The sequence below is a fragment of the Callionymus lyra genome, chromosome 1, assembly GCF_982586985.1.
Source record: "Callionymus lyra chromosome 1, fCalLyr1.hap1.1, whole genome shotgun sequence".
In the NCBI taxonomy this organism is placed as follows: Eukaryota; Metazoa; Chordata; class Actinopteri; order Syngnathiformes; family Callionymidae; genus Callionymus; species Callionymus lyra.
In genome coordinates this window covers 35,987,489-36,011,972 of record NC_141818.1, presented here as the reverse complement: position 1 = coordinate 36,011,972, position 24,484 = coordinate 35,987,489, and the positions used below count along the sequence as shown (strand labels likewise).

Sequence of the window (24,484 nt, the reverse complement as noted above, 5' to 3'; positions counted from 1 at the left end):
GCTGAACTGCGCAGCGAGGAACCAAAAATATTATAAAAAATAAATGAAAATAATAATTGAAAAAAAGCAAAAGATATCCAATATGTTTTTCTTTTTTGTTTTAAGGCAAAAAACGATAAACTCAATACGATTTAAAAAAAAATCCAAAACAACAATTGTTTACTTGTCCAAAGAACTATCCTTATGCTTTCATCCCCAAAAAGGTTGCTCTATTTAAATTAACTTATATCCATAGACTTAACATATATATAATTAATTGTCAATAAACTACTACGATATCTATGTTTATTTTATTAATCGTGTATATGGAACAATATGAGACAAGGTATGTTTTATTTCTGTCTTCTTCTTTAATATTTAAAGTGTTTTTTTGAAATTATAATGCGTTTTTTTATTCGTGGCGTGAGATTGGTAAAGAATCTCAGTCGTTACCCATAATACATACAAACTGCAGTTCTCAGAATCACCAGCAGAGTCTGCTGTTTCCCACCAATGTATGTAGTGAGACTCCGGCGACTCAGCTTTTGGTTTTAAAGGAGGATGGAAGCTGAAAAAATGGTATTTAATATTTGAAATTATAATTAAATAAATAGTACTAAAATCAATAAGGAATTAAACAATAATAATACTTGAACCTAGTAACCACAGTAATAATAATACTACTGTTACTAATGTTGTTGTTTCCATCCACTATTAGAGCAAATTTGTGGTTTTCCATGAAAATCTGGAGACATCCATTTCCAGCCATATACATTAAATATGATTGAATAATCCAGCAGCAACTCTTGTTTACCTTTAATTCCCTTCCTTGCTCTTCTGTTGCCCTGTAATCAGGTTGATCTATTATTTAGTGCTAGAAAAAATATAATAATTAGCAATTAAATCCAAATAGTCAGACAGCCTCTCGCTGAGAGTGTGATTTTAATCTAGTGGACTTGTAGCTGCAACTGTCTGAGACAATATATTTAGTGGTGTTATATTTCCTCTTCTATGTTTTCACCCCCTCAACATCTCTAAATCACACAGCCCTGATTATTTGAATGATCAACTAGAATTTGATTAATATGCAAATTTCCAGACAAACTGTTCCATTTGAGCCTTCAGCGCAGCCTAATTAATCAACAGTTAAAGGAAATTAATACATACATCAATTCTGTCAGGAACATGCTTAGTTCAATCGCCCGTAAAATTGAAGTTTGAAGTATTAACTGGCTCCACAGGAAGGTTATGATTAAAACTCTTCTATTCGGCTCCATTTAGATATATGGAGTCATTTAACTGCAGGCAAATATAGAGTCACTCACATAGCTCTTTATATTCATTACGTAACGTCGTAAATAGAAAAGAAGAAGGAAAATAAAATCAGTTAGGAACAGATTTTTTTTTTAAAGTCCAAAACAAGACGCCGAATCATCGATTAATTTAATTTATAGGTACACTTTTTTTTTTTAGATTTTTTTTATGAATAAGAATATAAAACTGGAGCGTTGTTTTCCCTGGATCAGTGTGTGGCTCATGGATTTGCACCTGAGACCTCCCCTCACCGATCAAAGTACAGCAGAATAACACGGTGGAGAGGAGCGTATGGGGAGGAGATGACACACAGAGGGGGACCCGTCCATTGTTTCAGTTGGGACTCATGCATCAAACTTCAATTTTCCGGACGATTGAAGTAGTGATTTTTTCCCCCATCTTGAAGTGAAATACTGAAATACACTTAAGACCTCCAGATTAATTACCATCGAGGGCTCCCTCAGTCTGGAGTATTAGTTATCAGTGGGCAGCTCGACCGGCGCTCGTAAAATAAACAAGTGAAATCCATAAAGGTATCCTGCCTTAACACTCCCCTTTATATGCGACACACACACTCACTCCGCACACACACCAACAAACAATGTTCCACAAGTACAATATCGAATCGTATGTATTTAATGATTTCATTTGATTTTATTTGTTTACATGTCATCATGGCGTTTATTTTTAGACGTGTCTGTCATCTAAATATTATAAACAGAAAGTATTATCTCTTAATCAGAATTTAATTTTTCACGATTTATTTTTAGTTTTCCTTGTTTTTTTTTTTTTTATTAAGAATTGTTATTTGTATAATTAGTTAATATAACATTCAGTTTTAAACCAAACTGTAAATAGTATTATAGTAAAAATAGTAAATTATTGTTTAATTTCTCAATAAATTAATATTACCAATAGAAATAATAATAATAATATCTGAGAATAATAAAACCGTTTTTTCTACATATTTTAATATGAATATAAATGCTATTAAAATGGGTCATGAATAGATACTAAAAACAAAACAAAAAGATCGACTTGATCCGTCCAGTAAGTTGTACATTTTTATTAAACGTTATTGCGGTATGTGCATTCTATTATTTTTGTTGTTTCGATGTCGCTTATAATATTTCACATCAATGGAATACAAATGCATCTGAAAAGATCCATCTCAAATTTCTTGAAGACCACACATCACGAACGACTTGTCAAAGAAAAACGTAAATATCCTGTTTTTCTTTCCCGAATCTTTGTCCAAATGAACTGACTTTTGAGTTTCGTGGCGACATAAGTTAACTTAAAAAAACAACAACTTGCTAACAGTATGTGGAAGTCTTGTCGTGTTTATTTGAAATAATAATAACGAGGATTTCTGCTCGAGTGTCACAACAACCCGGAGCTAATTGAAAACCGCCTTGAGGTCTTAACTGCGTTGCCATCTTTTTACTCAACTTTCTCCGGGATAAAGGATGAAAGCGACATAAAAGAAGCAACACAACAAGACAGCTCCACTTATCATCCCTGCGAACAAAGAAGGTTAAACGGGACTTGGAGGCTTTTCAGTTCCTGTTCTGGACACTCTTTTTCTCACATCACCATGTTTTCAGCTTCATTAAACTCTTTAAAGACAAAAGACCCTGAGAGGGGAAAAAAAGGGGGTCCGATGAGAAGAAAACCAACAAAAGGACTCCCTAACCAGACTTCTGGCATAAATGTCACAGTCCAAACTCTTTATGGGCTCGCCTACTTAACATTAAAAACCCCTCCAACAAAAATCCATTTCTTGTTCAGAGAAGGTTTCTTGGACAAAAGTCAAGCATATTATTCCAGCGCTAAAAAGCGGAGGGAGACAAGCGAGTCACAAAAAAGGGGCAGTTTCATTGTAATTCATTGACTTGTTCAAAACGCCAGGCCAAGAAAAGATCTGGACATTAATAGCCGCAGATGCCCTCATGAAGGGAGAGTCTATGTTGCCATTATGGGCTTTGTTCGCGCTCACTTAAACTGTTTCAAGGGAGGGTTAACTCAATCCATCAATACGTCTCAAATTGTGAGGAAATTTCCAAAACCATATGGCCTCCAAACGTTTGCGTCCTTTTTATGCGGTGGGTCACACTTGTCTCAGTATTGGACCCCGCGGGGGTTCGGCCCTGTTTCTTTGTGACTCTTCCCATCAGGCATCGCTGCTCATTTGTCCGCACTTTTCATGCTTTGCGCACGAAATTACGAGCCAGTCCCGCAGAACAAAACAGCCCCTTATAAAGGCACAGAGAACTGGCCCAAAACTCTGGGTTTTTGTGCCATCCTCGCCTGTTTTTTCTTCTTCCCCGGGACCAGATTTGTGTTTCTCACATAAATTTTTGCCAAGAATGGAGAAACACGTCTGAGGGTCAAGAAGGCACGATACGCATTTGTGGGGGGCGGCGTGAAGGGGGGATGTGAAGTTTCCAACCACAATATGTTGCGAGTAATTCTCGTAGAGAAGGAGACAAAGAGTCAAATACTTTTGGGATTATAATAATAAATAGCGGGAGAGACCACAGCGTGTGTTACAGTGCTGAGCTGCAGGTGCATCACACACACACACACACACAGGCAGAAACACACACACGTTAAAAAAAATTACCGATTTAACCTCCTGGCACAAATAAAAAAAAAACGTCATCGTTTTTATTATTATTGTTTAATTTATTTGTAATATTGTAAACCCTGGTCACTGGATTTTATTCGTCCCTTTATTATTTATTATTACTATAATGAACAAGAAAAATCTCCACAACCACACACTGGGAAAATAGAAAAATCTAAAGGATGCGACAGCTCCGTTGCTATAGAAACACGGCCATCTCTACCTGCAACGTAAACGCGTCTATTTTTATAATTCAAATTTGCAAACCAGAACTTTTCAGAAAGCATTTTTTTTATTCCCATTATATACATTACAGTCTGTGCATTGGTTCTCAAATAATGTCCTGATTTTAGAAAGGCACTTACAGGTGTAGAAAATATAACAAACTGTAAATCTATTATTGTTTCCAAACGATATATCTAAATTATCTAAAAAATAAAATAAAATAAAAAAAATAAAAGAGGAAAGAAATCACCGCAATATTAATGTCGTTACCGTAAAACACCTTCAACATGCGCAGCAGCAAACAAACGATGAAGAGGAGGCAGTGACGAATTTGGCTCAAAGGAAAGGAAATACAATTAAATTAAAATAGAAAAATAAATAATCACAAAGCAAATCATGCACTTTCATGCAGAGACTGGTGTTGGAGTATAGCCAGGTGTGTGTGTGAGTGTGTGTGAGGGAGGGAGAGTGTGTGTGTACAAAAATAAGAATATTGCTTTGATTGAGCGGATGGATAAAGTCAAACTCCACTGCATATTCCTGGTGGTTTGTACATGCTCCACGGATATAAAAGTCAATACATTTTGGTACATGTTCTGATAGTAAGTTACAAGTCCAACATTATCTTTCTTTATAATAAATCGTCTCTCGGTTTCAGTTTGTGCTCCATCAGTCGTCCACGTCGATCTCCTCGTCCTCGTCCTCGGAACACTCCTTGCTCGTCGTGTGGTCGGAGAACGGGGACATGGGTGAGGTCCTGAGCTCCTGCTGACCCCCCCGGGTGCAGGGAGACTCTGGTCGCGGGTGGCCCAGCGTGCCGTTGGCGCATTTCTCCAGATCGGCCAATTTGGCGAGCTTGTCCAGCGGCACCTGACCGACGGCTTTGGCCGACTCCACGTCCGCCTTCATCTCCTCCAGGTCGCGCTTTAGCTTGGCCCTGCGGTTCTGGAACCACGTGATGACCTGAGCGTTCGTCAGGCCCAGCTGCTGCGCGATCTGGTCCCGGTCCGCCGGGGACAGGTACTTCTGGTAGAGGAAGCGCTTCTCCAGCTCGTAGATCTGGTGGTTGGTGAAGGCAGTTCTGGACTTCCGACGCTTCTTCGGGGTCGTTCTCTGGCCGAACAAAGTCATCCCATCCCGGCCTGCGAGAGGAAAGACACACGAATCAGAATAGAATCCAGAAAATATAAATTTATATCCAGCATTATCTATGATTGATTTAGGTTCCCTTCAAATATTGACAGAAAATAATACATTACATTTGCAAACTAACGGTGCAGAATACACTATATTTCACTGATATAAACACTGAATAATCGCCCATTATTTTTATTTGCCAAAAATATAATTTACGATGAAATCTTGTTTTATTTTGACAGCAAGGGTAAATAAGAGTGTTAAAAAATCGTGTGTGTGAACAAAAGAAAAAAAAAGAACAAAAAGGTTTTTTCCTCTCATAAAGTATATTAAATAATTATTCATCTGCAGGTTTCGAAATGTCTTGTGCATATCCGATTTTTAATGGCTCGGTTGTAAAATCTGCAAAACTACTAATACATTTTATACACACATTTGCAATTTTGTGTTTCATATTTATGATATAATGAAATATAAAACGCTATTTTCTTTTTTTATAAATACATTTAACTGCCTCAAAATGCAAGCGATTATCTATACGGGGATTTAAATTAAATATAAAATATTAATTTCAGACTGGATTTAAATTAAATTCATTAAGATTAAAGAAATTATTTATGTGTCACATTCTTTAAATGAATTAATAGTTTTCCATGTTTTCTCCCAGCAAATAAAAATCATTGTGTTGTTGTTTTTATAGAGGAATAGAGGAAACTTCACTGATATATATACAGTTAAAAGAGCTTTCCAAATATTTTAAGTGAAATATAACGTCACCTCTTTGCCAATTCGATTTAAAAAAAAAGGAGAAAATGCTGAATAATTCAGATTACATATGGCACAACACTGCACTGCTCAAAAGCAGACGTCATCTTAAGCTGTAATAGAACGACTGGCTGATGTTTTGGGGCCTCAAGGATCCGCGTGTTTACCTTCGGCCGCCTGCAGCACGCTGACCTCCAGCCCCTTGAACGTCTTGCTGGCCAGCTCCTCCAGCGCGCACAGCGGCGACGTCTGCGTGAGCAGCGGTCTGCTGCTGAGCGGGAGGCCGGACGCCCGGTGCTTCTCCGTGGACGAGATGAGGTGCGCGGTGCCGCAGATGGTGTAACTTCTCTTCACCGACGGCTTGTTGAGGATGTCCTCGATGCTGAAGGGGGTCAGCGGCTTGTTGGAGTTGGCCGGCGGCGGCAGGTGGTCGAGCGGACTTCGCCTCCTGTTCTCCGCCGCGTCGCACTTGGCCACTTCTTTGGATGTCATCATGGTTCGCTCCTTTTTCTTCTTCTTCTATCTTGTCTCTTATAGAAACCGCGTGGAAACGATTCACATACCAGTAAAAGGAAAAAACACTGGAGATGCAGCTTCGATGAAGAAAAAAAAAAATCTCCCCCCTTAAAAAAAAACAGTCCGCAGGAGTGAAGCGCCTCCGTGAAAATGGCGAGATCCAAAAGAGTTGACGATCACTAACAAGTTCTCATTGATCGGGAGCTAATCAATTATTTCCAGTGGCACTTTCGCCCTCTCCCCGTCTCACTCTTTTGACTATGTTGCAGTCCAGTGCGGCTCTTTTTGCGACTGGGGGGGTGTCCCATTAATTAGGACGCATGGCTGGGAGGAGGAGGAGCCCGCCGGAATTATAATGCGTCTTATCATCTTTGCTCTAATTTAGTCGAGAGCCGAGGAGCCACAGTAGGTGCGAGGACTAAACGAGGAGGGAGGAGGGAGGAGAGAGAGGGAGAGAGAGGGAGATCACACGCATATTTAAGCTCTTTTACGCACCGAGCAAACTTCATCTTCAAGCTGCTCAGTTAAGTCCAGAGGAGCGAGTGTGGATCCCGGATGATGAGAGGAAAGGTTCTCTCACTCCATCCCAGTCCAGCATCTCTGGGAGATTCTTTTGTTCGGTTGAAGGTGAAGCGGAGCTGCCGTAGATCAGCTCTGATGGTTCCTCCTGTGGGGCCATAACTCAGCGGCTGCTCTTATATCAACCCACAAAAGACTACCCCAAAAAAAAAAAAAAAAAAAAAAATCCTTCAGGTTCGACGAGGTGATTTAGAAGAGACGACGAGAGCTTTTTTTCTTGACGGATATCTGGTCGTGTAAGAGCGAGGAATATTTGACAGGGATTTTTGCTCCAACCATGTGTTTTTAACGCTTCAATTTGAATTGTTTTTAAATGACAAAATCAGCTTGATTCGATACATTTCGAAATATTAACTTTAGTTCAATGCAGATTAATATTATTTTAAACGAATATTAAAGCTGTTGTCATAAATAATTTAATGAATCGAAAAAAATAAAAATAAAACTGCTGTAATAAATAGAAACAAATATTTGCGTACACGTACTACTCATATTACAAATAAAATTACAATTATTATTATTACTTTTATTATCAATACAGGTGGGTCATTTTAAAGCAGCGGCAACAACAATTACAAAATTAATACAACAATAATTTTGATAATAACAATAATGTTTACCTTTTTTTTGTCTACATTTTAAAATACTATTTATATAAATGCTATTTAAAGAAATAAGGTATACATTGTAAACAAAATAAAAGGGTGGCAAAAAAGCAAAATACAAATATATGTAATATAATATAATATAATATCATAAAATATAATATAATATAATATAATATAATATAATATAATATAATATAATTTTTTGTATCTATTTATTTCATTTTATATACTTATTATATATCGAAATGTTGTCTTAAATGTACTAAAAACGAGGAACACTACAAGATACCATTTTTAAATGTTTTTACGTAATATATATATATATATATATATATATATATATATATATATATATATATATATATATATATATATATATATTTATATATTGTTTTGTGAAGAGCCCTGAATTTAGTTTGGACATGAATGAAATCATTAAATACATATCAAGTTTTACCATCATTAGAATTTCACGATTTTTTGTTTTTACTGATTCTGCAAATACTTTAGTCTAATGCGGTTAAATTTGATCATTGTTGTACTTTGAAAGTTATATTTGACATGGGAGTGAGGTCGGCCTTTTTACTGCTTTAATTTGACAAGTTATTTTAAACTTGTCATGAGGGTTGACCACATCAACCAAAGACCCTCAGCCAATTGTTGCTCAGTTAATTCAAATACGACATCAGCATCAACCTGTCACATTCATGCACTTCCAGAACCATTTTCTTTCTCCAAGCAGGTGTTGATTTAGTCGCTCCACTCTGTTAGTGCCACTGCAGGAAGTGTGAGTGACCTCACGCAGGAGACTCTGGCGGCGGCCACCACGATTAGACAGCTGCAGGCGAGGACGTCCACATTGTAGCCATTTTGTGAGACCCAAAAGATGGGTGTCATGTCTGCCCTCTCCCAAAGGCCTGTTACTCCGCATGACACCAGATATAGATACAGAGACGGAGGGAGAGGGCTTTGTATAAATCACAGGTCATTACCAGAGGTCAGTGTCGGAGGTGCACCATTGGATGAAGGCGCAGCAAAGGCGGATCTGATTGGACGAGAGCGGATTTATCTCCTGCTAGGATCTCTGGAGAGGCGGCCATATTTTATCTGGCTCGAGATGTAATAACAGGGTCCTGACAAATCCCTGACGGCCCACCTCGCTGCTGCAGAATCATAATCACTGAAGTGACCTGCTCCCTGTTTTTATCCAGGTCTGGAATATTGTTTTGGTTCTTCCTCTGACCTCTGAGTGTCAGACACATTCATTCTTTTTTTTTTCTAATTTGTTTTTATTTGCATTTGTTGGTTCCTGAACATTTATATCTAACGACACATTTTATTTTTTTGTTTCATTTAAAATGTTGATTATAATTAATGAATCAATTTCGAGCCATGTATTGATATGGATTTATTCTTCTTTACTCGTCTTGAGCCTTTGTTGTTTAAATAAACACAATATTTATTTACTCATTAAACTAAAAAAGAAGATGTTTTCTTTTGAAATTCGAGCACAAATCTATTTTAAATTATAACCAGAATCCATGCACTGATGCTCACATTTATTAGCATTTTGTTAACAACATTTTCAAAATAAAATAAAATAGATGCATTAACAAATGTTTTATCTATTGACCGAGTTACTTCGTTAACTTTTGTAAAAATGAAAATGTGGCACACAAATGTTGTTTTCTTTAGCTGCTGCTGACACATGCTAAGTGAACATACGTGCAGGTCAATTTAGGAAGCTTCATTTTATCTGCATGCAACTTATCCAAAGGTTATTATTTTTAAATAAAAATATTAAAATTAAATAAAAATAGGTATGAATTATCATCAAACTGCTAAAACGGAGGGAAACTCACTTATTATTGAATACATTTTCTGTTGTGATGCTAGTGCTAGCAACCGTTAGCATTTTTTTAAAATATATTTGTCAATCAATGAATCTATTTTATTTTATTTTATTTTATTTTATTTTATTTTATTTTATTTTATTTTATTTTATTGTATTTTATTTTATTTTATTTTATTTTATTTTATTTTATTTTATTTTATTTTATTATCATAATAAATGATTGTTTTTCTTCGAGTCTTACTTTGGGCATTCCGGTTTCTTCTCACAGCCAAAAAACCTACAAAAGTTGATTGACCATTGTTGCTTCTCACCCTGGGTAGCTGGGATCGACCTCTTACTAAAAGTAATTTAAATTTCAAAATGGTCTAAAATGAGTTTGAGCCTGGATAGACATTGAAATGACTTACTTTCTTACTTACATAACATGTTTTTTTTTATCAATTTAATAAACTCACTATATTAATGACAGTCATTTCCAGGACGTAAATGAACAGAGTGCTGGTGGATTAAACTGGGATGGTATGCCAACTGCGAGCAAAAACAGGTGCACCGTCTCCCAAAAAAAACCCAGCCAGACATAAGTTCTCCCCTGGGGGGAACATAATGTAGTCTTGCCTTTAAGAAAAACCTTTTCAAAGAGCTGCAGACCAACAAAACACCGCCCGGACTCAAACTATCTCAACAGTTTTCAGGCAGATCGAGCGCCGAGCCCTTCTGACGACCATAAAATCTGGACCTGAACCGTGCGGTCTGTTCCTCTCTGCCAGTGACAGACGGTGGAACCACCCCCTCATCATCCTGGTGTGGTTTGGGGCCTGTAAACTTGTAGTCTGAACACAAGTATTCCTAATTTACAGGAGCAGCACGTGTGAGGCCAACTCCCAAATATCGTCTGCGCGATTCCAGCATCCTCTCTGATAAATCCAGTTAAAATATATCCCGCAGCATCCCAATGTTCTTCTCATCTGCACTTTGTCATAAAGCACGCTCGGATGCTGAGGGACTGTTATTTGAGATGACCACGGCTCTAAAGCTTATTCACTGCCGGTGCGAATAAAAACTGCCGGAGGAGAACAGAGCAGAATTATGACAGCAATCCTTTTGTTTTTCAGCCCTCTTGGCTTTATTCCACTCTCGCTTCTTTAATTGAGGTGGATTGGTAAGTCGATGTTTGCTTGTGTATATGAGAGCGGAAATCTTTGTGACTTACTTGTGCTGCCAGGATAGACGCGGAAAACAATTCTTTATTAGTTTCCGTGAAGAAAAGTAGAAACATAATAACAGAGTGGTACAGATTTTAAAAGGAGGGATGAGTAGACCTACAGGCTACGTTTATTCATTTCTTTCCTTCTGCTTATTTTAGTTCTACGTGGTCACAGTTTGTTGCAGTCCTCTACTCATTCACACTGTGCCTCAAGCTGGATTCGAACCTACAACCTTCTACTTAAAAAAAAACATCAAAGTGATGCTAGCTAGTCCCAAGAATGCAGGATTGTGTGAGAACTGGACGAGCCAGATGTATTATAGGTTCTCCAAAGCTCAATAGTTCTTCCAAATAAAAAATAAAAAAATAAGAAGAAATCGGGGAGAATTAATTTAAAAAATGTTTTTTTTTTCATTTTTGTCGATGCCTTGGTAAATGAATAAAATCCTTAGTCTAGTGTTTAACTTTGTACATAAAAATGTACATTTAAAGCTCTGCCAAATATATTCAAAGCAGGAGTGGGTAAATAAAAAATTTAATGGATAAGTGTTGAACGTTACCATGACGACTGTGAGGTCGAGCCAAAAGAAAAACAGAGAAAAAAGTATTTATTTTCATTATATTTTGAGGGATATAAACCACTTGAGTTAACACAAAAACAAAGGCAAAGGTGAGAAAAGATAGTTAGAGAACAAACAACTAGAAGAAGAAACTAGTTGTAGACACTAATATACACTAAATAATATATCAATAAGTTTCAATTACTCATCATGTACTACTTGTGGTAAACATATATTCTCCAGAAATAATACTGCCATGTTGATAAATGTGTTTTTTTGTTTTTGGGTTTATAATTCGGTACATATTTGGAACTTTATATGTTCTTTTTAACAGTATTTCCCAATTTATTTGGATTGTGATCAGAAATTGAATTTTATTTCTAAATGAGTCGTACGAACTCATTTGGTAATTCATTTCGTAAAAAACTTCATTTTTACTTGATGTTGTAACCAAGTACTATTTGTGCGCTGCTTAGTTTAATGTGAACAAATTTAAATTTAAATAAATAAATCAAAAATTAAATAAATTAAAATGAGTTGAACAACAAATAAAAGAAAGAAAGAATATCCAACAAACAATAAAACATAAAGCAAAACAATAAAAAGCTAAACAGACCAAAAAAATGTGATTATTAAAAGATTATTATTATTAAAAGACATAATTACAATAAAATGACAAACAGATACTTTCAGAGTTTCCTTAAGTTTTGATTCTCGCTGTCAATCAAACATGTCATGTAGATTCTTACATTTCTATGAAAAATGTTTGCGCTTATTTAGCATTATTAAGCTAACAAGAGTGTATACCTTTTAAATCCAACACAAGAAAAAACCCACAATATTGGTTGTAAATGATCAATAATAATCGATAATAGGATGTCAATCATTGTTTTGTTCTACGTATTTGGATGGATTTTACAGTTCAGAATCTACTTTAGACGGTTATATGTCAATTAGTTCTTGAATGAATCGACGATTAAATAAAGTTATATACACTCTAAGGTGATCCACAAGTTAGTCATTTTTATTTTCTTTTAAAGATAATATTAATTATGAATTCATCTAATCCAGAGTTCGGTTCGAAAAAATACAACAACAACAACAACAACAACAACCTCTTGATGATTTATTTGCCAAAATACATTTTTCCCCAATTTGGCCACATGGGAACCAAAGCTGACAGGTCAGCTGTTCCTTCTGCGAGGAGCGGAATGTTTCTCCCTTTCTTTCTTTCACCCTCTCCCTCGTTTCCTCTGTTTTCATTCACCTCTCTTTTCTTGTTTGCGTCCAACTGTCAGCCCCGCACACACCCGAACAAACGCCGTCTCTGAAGGATGGCCTCTGTCTTTCAATTAGCCCGCGATGGCCCTCTTACAAGGCTGGCGTCTGGCGAGTCGGGCCCGCAGCAGATGCTGCCGTGGATCAGCCGTTCATCTGCAGCCTGCAGACTTTATTGAATCGTCATTAGGGCGGAGCCCAGTATTCATGGCAGGATCTCGCCTTTGTGTGGGAGGGGATGCTGCTGCTCCTCTCGCTCTCTTTTGTAAGAGTTCAGAAGTGAAGATTAGGAGATGATGAATGGCTCCTCGACTGTCAGGTCAGAGATGTTTACAAACACAGTTTTTTAATCTGTTTTATGATTTACTACAAAGAGGATTTCCCCATCAGTTGTACTGCACTAGTAAACACTAGACAAGTATTGTGTGTCTATCTTGACTGAGAAATCTATTTTATTGATTCAATAGTTTTGACCATTTCATAGATTTGTTACCTTTTTGTTTCAACTTTTTTTTTAATATAAATAACAGAACATGTAAATTAGTTGAGGGGAGCTTTATTTTTTTCTTATTCTATTAAATAAATAAAATGAGTTGAACAACAAATAAAAGAAAGAAAGAAGAGCCAACAAAAAACAGAACATGAAGCAAAACAATAGAAAGCTAAACAGACCAAAAAAATGGGATTATTAAAAGATTATTATTATTAAAAGACATAATTAAAATAAAAACACATACAAACAGATACTTTCAGGGTTTCCTTAAGTTTTGATTCTCGCTGTCCATCAAACATGTCATGTAGATTCTTACATTTCTATGAAAAATGTTTGCGCTTATTTAGCATTATTAAGCTAACAAGAGCGTATCACTTTTGAAGTCCAACACGAGCAAAATTCCCCACAATTTTGGTTGTAAATGATCAATAATAATCCAGTTCAGAATCTACTTTAAAAGGTTAAGTGTCAATTAGTTCTTTAATGAATCGACGAGGGGAGCTTTATTTTTTCTTATAAACCCCCCCATTATTAAGTTAAAATCCGTCCATTTTTGTTCTTCATTGTATTTTGGTGAACCATAGACAATTAAGAGAACTCGATCTGCCGCTGAATGTTTTTGATCTGTGGGAGGAAAACCGGAGTTTCCGGAGTAAACCCCTTATTTATCTCTAAATGCGTGCATCATCTCAGCTGTTATGACTGTCCCATAAAGTTTCCCTTTCACTCTTCTCGCTACTCTTCTGTCATAAATGTCCGTCATCCGTTCCTCCCTGCCTGCACTCTCTTCTTCACCTCCGTCGATCTTTTTCCATCACTCAAAAATAAGCTGATCTAGACACAAAACTGTCGTTGTTTCCATCGTGTAATTCGCCTAACCCCTGATTGCTCCTAAACGATCAGGTGCGTCACAGCCTACTGCCATCGGTTTGCGTTTTTTTTTATCTTTTTGTGTTGGAATGTTTAAAAGTTTAGAAAAAGTGAAAGTGAGAAAGAGGTAATGACAAATGACAGGCCTACTTGGTAAGAAGCTAGCAGGCTAACACTGTGTGTCGATGCGTCAAGAAGATAGAATTAAATAGTACGTTATGCATCGTTGAGACTTTCTAAAAAAAAAAAATCAATTACGGCAGCTTAAACAGTTAAAGAAGACACATTATTCTGCAGTCATAGACCATAAAGTGGTTAATGTAGCAGTAAGTTTGGCAGACACTTCCATTTAAACCAACATATCCTGGATTAGCCTAATTTCTATTCATACAAACTTAAAAAACAAAAAACTTATTTAACAAATATTATCACGATAAAGGTTGGGAAGGTGTCCTTCAAAACGTTATGAGAATCTGTAGTTAATGGAAAAGTAAAAACTGATGTCATTATTTATTATGTAGACTTATTTAATTCCAGTTCCTCTTGATCTCTGTTCTTTATCTTATCTTAAACACTGGCATCCTTATTGGTCACCATATCAAACATGAACATTTATCTACTTTGATTTTTGAGCCAACCGTCTGGCGGGCCACCTAAAAGGACTTGGCGGGCCGGGTTTGGCCCCCGGGCCATGGTGGTTTTGAGAAGTAAAACTCTACAAAACTACAGGAATTTATCTTAAAATCTATTTTGTTGTCATATTTTTAATGGGCTATCACTGCTATATATATTTTTTTTTTTGGGATATATATTGATCACTATTAAACCGGGGCGTACATGGAGCAGGAGGAGAAACCGGGGGGGCCCCTGTGATGTGGAGGGGAGCCACGAGCCAGCCTGCTGCGTCGGTGTATGATTTGTCGACTCACAGTATGCTGTTGATGAAGCACCTGGCAACCCTGCGCGCAGGAATATGGTGGCTGCCACGACCAAACCCCGACACACACACAACCATATGCCGCCATTGTCATTCCAATCGGTTTTTGGACAACATTCACTTTAGTCTCTTTTCAGCCAACACTATCAATACAAACCCCATGTGGAGGGGCCCGGGTCAAGAGGGAGGCTCACTACAAAGTGGCTGCTGACACACAGGGGACACACACACACACACACACACTCACATCAACACACACACAGATATATACTGCCCTCTCTGCCGAGATCCTCCTCCTTCTTTTCTCTGGAACCCCCGTAGGCTGCACTGAGGAAATGTGAATTAGCTTTATCAATGCAGGGGTTAACATTGCGCAAAGACGAAGTTGACCTCTCGTTGTATTCTTGGTTTGATGTCTTTCTCAGGGCCAAACGCTTATGAATAAAAATGGCGAGGGGAGAGGTTGACAAAGGGATTTGTCTGACTAATGCCAAAGGAAGGGCCCTGAGGGAGAGCCTGGTTAAACCCAACACCGCTGAATCCCCCCCGCAGTATGATCAATCATGGCGGGGCTCACACGGCGCGCTTATTGTTTTTGCCATAATTGTGTCACGATTGCTTTCATTTGTCTCTAATGAAAAGCATCTGCATCCATCATGCTAATGTAGTGACAACATAAATATTACACATGGTGACCTTCGGCACTTTCTTAAATACAAGACTCTTGGAATGGCTGGAACTTGTGCGAAGATTCAGTAGCTGTGAGAGAATCAGATCATCATGTTTGAATAAGATTCTGTCGTTAGCTTGAAGAGTCGCTGGAATCAGATTATAATGTTTAAATAAGATTCTGTTATTAGCTAGCTTTAAGATTTGTTAGCTAGCTGTAAGAGTCAATAGAGTCAGATCAAAATGTTTAAATAAGATTCTGTTATTAGCTAGCTTTAAGATTTGTTAGCTAGCTGTAAGAGTCAATAGAATCAGATCAAAATGTTTAAATAATATTCTGTTATTGGCTAGCTTTAATACTCAGTTGTTATCTAGCTAGAAGAGTAGCTAGAATCAAATAATAATATTGTTTAAATAATATTCTGTTATTAGCTAGCTTAAAGACTCAGTTGTTAGCTAGCTAGAAGAGTCGCTAGAATAAGATCATAACAATATTTAAATAAGATTATGTTATTAGCTAGCTTAAAGACTCAGTTGTTAGCTAGCTAGAAGAGTTGCTAGAATCAGATCATATCAATATTTAAATAAGATTCTGTTATTAGCTAGCTTTAAGACTCAGTTGTTAGCTAGCTAGAAGAGTTGCTAGAATCAGATCATAACAATATTTAAATAAGATTCTGTTATTAGCTAGCTTTAAGACTCAGTTGTTAGCTAGCTAGAAGAGTCGCTAGAATCAGATCATAACAATATTTAAATAATATTCTGTTAATAGCTAGCTTAAAGACTCAGTTGTTAGTTCGCTAGAAGAGTCGCTATAATCAGATCATGAGAATGTTTAAATGAGATTCGGTTATTAGCTTGAAGATTCGCTGGAATCCGATCATAACAATAAATGTATAAGATTCTGTTGTTAGCTAGATTGAAGAACAGTATTGGGACTAACTCGTTATTAAGTAATGCGTTACAGTAACCATGTTAGTTTTTGTGGTAACAAGTGCTTTAGCTACTTTTCAAAAACGTTTATAGTTAATCAGAAAAGACAATTACTTTTTATAAATTCTATTTGACGACAAGACACAAATGACACTTTTTTGAGTAGTATTTATTGTGAGTCTGATTACTTCACAGTTATTTATTTCATTCATCATTTATTTAAGTTTTAATATAGAGTTTTTCAGTCAAAAAGGAAAAAAAGGTGGCTTTTGTTCAAGTTTACAAGGGGAACTAAATGGGCAAAGGGCGGCCTGTTGAGACCTTCTAAAGATAAGTAAAACTGAGTTACTTTAAAAATAACTAACTGTAACTAAATTTCTATTTTAGGGTAACTTACAGAACACTGTTGAAGAGTCACCAAAATTAAACTCTTTACCACTAGTACTTCTACTACTTTAGATATTGATAAGATTACTACAACAATCATCATCTTCTGCTATTAGCACTACTCTTACTGCTGATGAGTATTTTGTTCTATAAATCAAAATACTATGATTAGAACTACAACTACTAATGTTTTAACGACTACTAGAACTTATATAACTGGTACTATTAGTAGTATATGTTTTAGTCGTAGCAACTGTAGTAGTAGTATTAGTATCACAACTTACACAATAATACAAATACAATTACTACCAATACTACTTTTACTCCTTTTGAGTAAAATAGTATTTTTCTATAACTAATAATACTATGATTGCAACATATGTTTCTACTACTTCTACTGCAATGTATACTACTAGTACTACTATTAGTATAGTAGTATATTGTTGTAGTAGAATTAGTAGTAGTAGCAGCTATAAATAATTATATGACTGCAACTACTATTTCTACTACTACTACTACAACGTATACTACTTGTACTACTACTAGTTGTATTACTACTATTAGTATATGTTGTTGAGTAGAAGTATTAGTAGTAGAAGTAGAAGAAGCAGCTGTAAATAATAAAATTACTGCAACTACTATTTTTACTACTACTACTACTACTACTACAACGTATACTGCTAGTACTTGGAGTAGAAGAAGTTTTAGCAGCAGATGTTGCAGTAGGATGTAATAATAATACTACAACTTACATTTCAAACACCCCTTTTTCACTGTCGCAGAGTTTTTCTGATATTTTTTTTTGCAGCTATTATTCCTATTTCTACTACCACTACTACAACTGCTTATACTACTACTACTTCTACTGCTACTTCTACTAATAATCCTTCCATTATATAAATGGCATTATGTCTGTATCGACTACTTTGATTTGTACTAAAAACTACTTGTACTCCTACTACTGACACAAGTAACTGATTATGAACTATGATTGCAACTACCAAAACAAATACTACAGCTACTTCAGGTTATGCTACTACAAGTATTACAGCTGCTACTATTAGCAAAAATCCTAATACAACTGCTTCTTCTTCAATTACTACCTTTAAAACTACCGCCACAACAACTACAACTGCAAGAGCCTTTGACGGTATTTGTACTATGTCTAAAAGCAACAACGATTCAATGAAAGCGACGAATCTACAGTGATTATTGTAGTAACTTGTGGTAACTATCGAGGAAGTACTGGAAAGACGGACAGACAGCATGAGGCTCAATTAAGAAAGACAAATACCACAAGTCCAGACACACAAACACACTTCACACAATTTGTCTCACTTCACATTAGCAGCGTGCAGATTAATAACAGTCACTCATTTAAGATTCTAAGATATAAGTTATTAATTCATTGAGTTACGGGATGATTGGAGAGATAAACAATATCTGCATATGAGCAGCTACATTATTCATAGAACCTGCATTATGCATGTTCAGACGCTTGTTAAAAACGCTCTTAAACTGAGGGTATATTATTTATCCGGGCTGAAGAGGAGACAAAATAAAGGTATCGACTGTACCTTGAATGATGATCACCTCTGCTGCGGTAACTTCACTAAAAAAAATGCCCTTTAGCATGGAAATGAATTTGTCTGACTCACTTCCCCCCGAATCAGCACTAATTTTACAGCCAATTTCAAACGGGATTTGATCAAATCCTCCATAACAGTCGTGCCAGTAATAACCTCTGGTGATAACATAAACAACTGGAAACCTGGGGCGAGAGGGCCGAGGAAAGGTCCTCAACCTTTCACCTCTTTGTAATTGAAAAACATGTCCGTGCCGCCCGCAACAACGGCCATCGCTCAGTGAAACGACCGCACCGTTGGGGAATTTCAAAAGGCTACAGTGACATTAAACGGACGTCAATAGGCAGAAGTGAGAAGCTCGTTTTGCGCCCGTTCAAAATAAGCCCTTTTAGAACTTTCGGCTACAGAAGTCGTTTTAGCACGGAAACAAATTAAAGACTGCACACTCCCACTCACACACGCATTACATGCTCCACAGGGCCTGAGCCCGTCTTTATGAGTTTATTAAAAGCGTCTTGTTTCATATCATGCTCTCGCAGCAAAGAGCCATATATATCACAGTGTTATTGTAGGTAATTAAGTCCAAAACTTGCAGTGCAACAGCGCCTGTTGTGCATAAGCAAAATTGACCATTTTAATTGCAAAAGAAATATTTGCCATGACTTCAGCGAGCGCAGAAGATAAAACTACTATTTAAATATTGAGAGTGGACGGGGAGCCAGAAGCAATTATGCAGATATTCATCAAGTTAAGAAGCCACTCTAAAGATTACACACATAGAAAAACTTAAAATAAATAAGAAAAATCATGTTTATTTTTCCACTTATACATGCAGCAGATGCTTTTTTTTAAAAACTTATATTTGTTAAAAAAAATGAACCATTTCCTGCTTCAGAGTTATGCTCTTAATCTCTCAATGATGTGTTTTAATTGAGAATTTTAGACGCCTCCTTAATGATTAAATGGAAATATGCAATAAAAAAGTTTGAAAAAAAGGAACATTTTCTGTAATTAAAAAATAGTAATTTGTTTAAATATGCAGTGTTTAAGTGAAAGTGATGCTCCTAGAAAAAACTAAATACATACGATATTATATATAATAAAAATAAACTGGAAAGAGTTTAAATGAAAGTTTATGAATGAAGAAATCAGTCAAAAATGTCAATCATGAATATGGATCATGCAGCGTGCAGGTGGCTAAAGTTGTCCAAAAGGAAAACAAATACACACCGAGAACAACAAAAATGCTTTGAAATAAAAAGGGAGCTTTCTTGATCAGGCGAAAAATGAGGTACTCAAGTGCGGGACAGGAAGACGGACCTTCATAATAAAAGAGACAATTGGATTGACTAATTGTTGGCTCAGCATAATTTTTAATCAAATATTCCTATTCAATTAAATTAGAAAAAAAATTTGATGTAGAATTTTTGGACGAAGTACAAATGATCAGGCACTGAACTTAACCCTTGAGCAGTGAATAAAAACCCAGGAACTAAAATGCACTGCAACAGCTAAAGCTTCATTTTGGAAAAACTTTGTGCATAATTTATTAATATATATATATATATATATATATATACCTTTTTATTGGTCGTCTTGTGAGCCATTCCTTTTGCTTGAAAAATATGAATATATGAAAAAATATTTTTTAATTAAGATTTTTGGGTTTTGTTTACTGATTTTAAATTATTTATTAAAAATAAATGTGTATGAAATTTGATAAAATATAGGTTTCTATACTCTAGCACACACAAACACACAGACATACAGTATATATATATATATATATATAATGTATGTCTGTGTCTTTGTGTGTTCTAGAGTATAGAAACCTATATTTTATCAAATTTCATATATATATATATATATATATATATATAAAGGTATATATATACAGGTATATATATACCTTTTTATTGGTCGTTTTGTGAGCCATTCCTTTTGCTTGAAATTAATGGAAAAAATATTTTTTAATGAATATTTTTGGGTTTTGTTTACTGATTTTAAAATATTTATTAAAAATAAATGGGTATGAAATTTGATAAAATATAGGTATACTATACTGTAGCACACACAAACACACACACATACAGTATATATATATATATATATATATATATATATATATTGCCTCATAGGAAACCCACCATCAGTAGAACGGTAGAACGGCTCTATTATACAACATTAAAGTTTATGAACATATACAAGTGGCACAAGACCACTTTAATCGTTCTGCTGTAGAGTTAACAAACCTTAACTCAAACAAGGTGGACCTGAGAAAGTGATGCATGCCGAGGACTTCTTCAATTTACAACCGTGAAAAGAAGAAACCTCCTCATCCATCCATCAATCTCTGTTGTTGTTTTTTTTTATCTGGGTCTCTTTACTTTCTTCTTGATCTCAGGGCTTTCCGAGTCCTTCCACGTCAACCCCAATAAGCCGTCCCTCCTCCCGAGGAGCAGACGAAGTGTGGCCCGGAGGAGGACGGCTGCCATTCATCCAGATCTGAGCCTGTTCCTGCCGTTTAAACCCGAGCAGCCTCGACTAATGCCCCTGCCTCGCGTCCGTGTCGTGCTGCTTTATAGGCTTTGTTCCAGTCGTCTCCTTTATTTCCCTCCCTATCAATCTTTTTCATATTTTTCACCTCCTTATAGTTCTTCATCCACCCTTTTTTCCCCCCTTTTTTTTTTTCGCCGTACAATTCCCTTCCCTCCTTAGCAATCCCTTTCTTTAAAGGAAGGGGCCCTCGGTTCGAGGAGTGGGTGGCGCTGAGCCGAGGAGGACACACTCCACTTAGATAAATATCCCCATCGCTCTGAGCAGAGCCAGGGAGATTTATTCATCCGCCGAGCTGGCAGAAAATTGACTTGTTTCATGGGGGCAGGCTAGTGACGCATTGCCACGAGAGGCAGGGAGGGAGGGAGGGATAAAGGATGATAAAGGTACATGGAGGGCGAGAGAAGAGAGAGGGATTCAGGGGAGGTAAAAAAAAAAAGCGATAAAGAGAGATGAGAGAGAGCGACGTCCCTCCTCCTTGTACGAGAGGATAAAGCCAGTGGGCTGGTGAAACGGTGATGAGGGAAAATGGTACACTTGACATTTATATAAGAGGATATTGATGAAGCAGAGACAATCGCAGACTCAATCCACTCCTCTTCTTTTTTTTTCCCCCTCCTCCTCCTCCTCTCTTCTCACTCTGGACTGACACCCATCGGTGGCTACCATCCTGGTGGAGGGCCACGACCTCGGCCGCCCGATGGATCACCTTGATCACTCCTTCCTTCACACCTCTCTCTCTCTCCGCTGCATCAACAGTCTTCCGTGCTAACGCAGCAAATACTGCACAGGATAATGCCGCCTCCCCTCGGCTTTTTCCAGAGAGGTGTAGCGCGGAGGTGTGTGTTTTAGCCTTGTTTGTGTGGCTGTGTGCGAGTGAATGTGTTCTGGGAGCGATGGGGCGTGGATGGATTTCTGCTTGTATCAGCACCTGGGCTGCAGTGAGAAGGAGAGAGAGAGAGAGAGAGAGAGGGATGGGGGAACTGGGAGTCTGAAAGTGTGTGTTTGTGTGTGTGTGTGTGTGTGTGTGCGGGGTGGGGGGCGGCGGGATTATAATTTAGTCGCACTAAAGCTCAAGGCTCATGTCAACCTTGGATAGAGACCCCATGATGGTAATTTGAAATGGGAATTAAGACACCAATCAATGGTTATGCTTATGCTGAATCAGTGGTTTATTAGCAGACGAGCAGTCAATCACCTCAACGTGTGTGTGTGTGTGTGTGTGTGTGTGTTTGAGTGTGTGTGTGTGTGTGTGTGTGTGTGATGAAGACGTCAAACATTTACCTCTAAGGCCTTTAAGTAGCATCAATGCCTGACCAAAAAAAAACAACAATTGTTGAAGCAAATCTTTGCATTTTATTGGTTTTGTAATTGAATAAATCATTTTGAAACTGTAAATAAAATATTTTATTTGTAATTAACAGCTCGCATGGGTGAGAACAAAGAGAGCAAATACACAAAGATTATAAACACAAATAAACACCTCCATTTGCTTGTTAAGAGAAAAAAAAAAGATATTCATAGCATTGTTCACGCTCATCTTCTTCAATAAAAAATGATTTTTAAAACTCAAGTTTGTCAATAGTATTTAGTACAAATTCAATCGAAAGTCATTGGTCGAAAATTGTTTATGTTTTCCAGAAAGTATAATTACCATGTTTTCCATACAGAAAGGTATAATTATTGCCGAGGACGGAAGACGAAGGCGGTTGCCAGGGATCGTAGACTTGTTTCTTGTTGCTGTCGCTCTGATCTGGTTCAGTGAGAAAGTAAGTCGTTTTTATTTGTAAGTGCCTTTTCACAGGCCAGGGTCACAAAGTACAAGGAGGAGCTGTATAGTGTCAAAAATATTTAGCTTGTACTTTTGCAAATTTGGCTTTTATTCAGTAAAAAGAAATACTGTATGGTTAGAACATACAAGAAAATGAACCAGCAGTCCAAAGACAAAATATAGTTAATACCCTTGAATGAATGAATGAACCTATTAATTTCAAACTTTGTCAAACAAAAAGATTGTAAATTATTTGAACATACAAAATAATAAAACAGAGCAGAATAATAAAAACATAACAAAACCCTTGAGTTCGAAAAAGGAGTAGGAGTTAATTTCTTACCCCTTTAAAAAAATGTTTTTGTTTGTGGCACATTGCCACATATTATTACACATATCTATACAATAAATACATATATATTAATATATAAACACTAAAACATAATGTTTTAAGTATGATAAGCATATGGTAAATAGGTATGAATACACTTGATATACATAATATACGTTACTGTCATAGTTGGATCTTACATGTCCTCTTCCAAATACGTGTTTATATAAATGTTTTACCTAATTTTAAACACATTTATATTTTACTTTGTTTTATTTCTGTCTCCAGACTGTTTCACAAAGTCACTCCACAGCTCAATTTGAACATGATTTTCATATTTAATCGAGCCTGAGGCTTCTTAAAGTTAAGTTCTCCCCTTAGATTATATCTCCCCTCCCTTTCAATGAACATTTCCAGTTTGTTTCTTGGCAATTGATTATTTCTTGCTTTGTACATTATTTATATTTGACCAGATCTGTACATTTTAACATGTGTGATTTTATGAAAATCAGGGTTGTGTGATCTTGCTAATTGTTTTAATTGTGATAATAATAGTGAATAATGCAGATTATGCCTTGATTTTAAGTCAAGAATATGTTTGATTTTTCCACAGAATTGCAGTGCTCTATGACAGGTTTGCATGTATGTAATTCACATGTGGTTTCCAGCAAATCCTAGAGTCCCAGGAATTTAATTTGATGTACTCTTTCTATTGTAGTGTTTTTTCTATTATCTGTTTCATTACAATCCTTTTTTCTGCATCCTGGACAGCATGACCTATGTTTTGTTTAAATTCAATGATAATTTGTTTTTGTCCTTTATTTCTGTTATGATCGTCTCTAAAGTCTGCTGCACATTTTCAGAAAATAGTACGTTAGTGTCGTCTGCAAACAGAATACATTTGAATATACAATACAATATGAATAGCTTTGGACCCAATATTGACCCCTGTGGTACTCCACATGTAATGTTCGTCAGCTCAGATATTGATCACACTATCTTATTGAATAAAATATTGCTATCAATGGTATCAAATTATTTTTTTAGGTCCACAAATAATCCAATAGCTAATTATCTATTGTCTATACAATTTCCTCCATTAATTCTATTAGCGCCAATGATGTCTGTTCTCAATCTGTGAGAAGTTTATATTTCTTTATGAATTTTTCCATCCGACTGCGAAAAGTTTTTCAAGTCTTTTGCATTGTATTTTGCTTTTTTGCATGTCCTAGATTAGCAAAAAGGCTAAGCTAGCAGCTTTTAATTTAAATGTAGCCTCTGCCTCTTTTTCTACATATTTAT

General features: G+C 36.4%; 1 protein-coding gene across 1 annotated transcript; it reads right to left on the bottom strand.

The window, feature by feature from the left end:
* Window positions 1-4,779: 4,779 nt before the first annotated feature.
* Window positions 4,780-7,007, bottom strand: lbx1b (ladybird homeobox 1b). Its single transcript, XM_087783401.1, has 2 exons — window positions 6,217-7,007; window positions 4,780-5,289 (listed from the first exon to the last, which is right to left on the bottom strand). Exons 1-2 carry the CDS (start codon window positions 6,542-6,544, stop codon window positions 4,817-4,819), a joined length of 801 nt encoding a protein of 266 aa, XP_087639527.1. The 5' UTR covers window positions 6,545-7,007; the 3' UTR covers window positions 4,780-4,816.
* Window positions 7,008-24,484: the final 17,477 nt, after the last annotated feature.

Excerpts from the sequence above, each read along its gene's own strand:
- lbx1b (XM_087783401.1), bottom strand. The coding sequence starts at position 6,544 with ATGATGACATCCAAAGAAGTGGCCAAGTGCGACGCGGCGGAGAACAGG. Across the intron at positions 5,290-6,216 it reads CGTGCTGCAGGCGGCCGAAG|GCCGGGATGGGATGACTTTG; the intron begins GTAAACACGCGG and ends TTCCTCTCGCAG.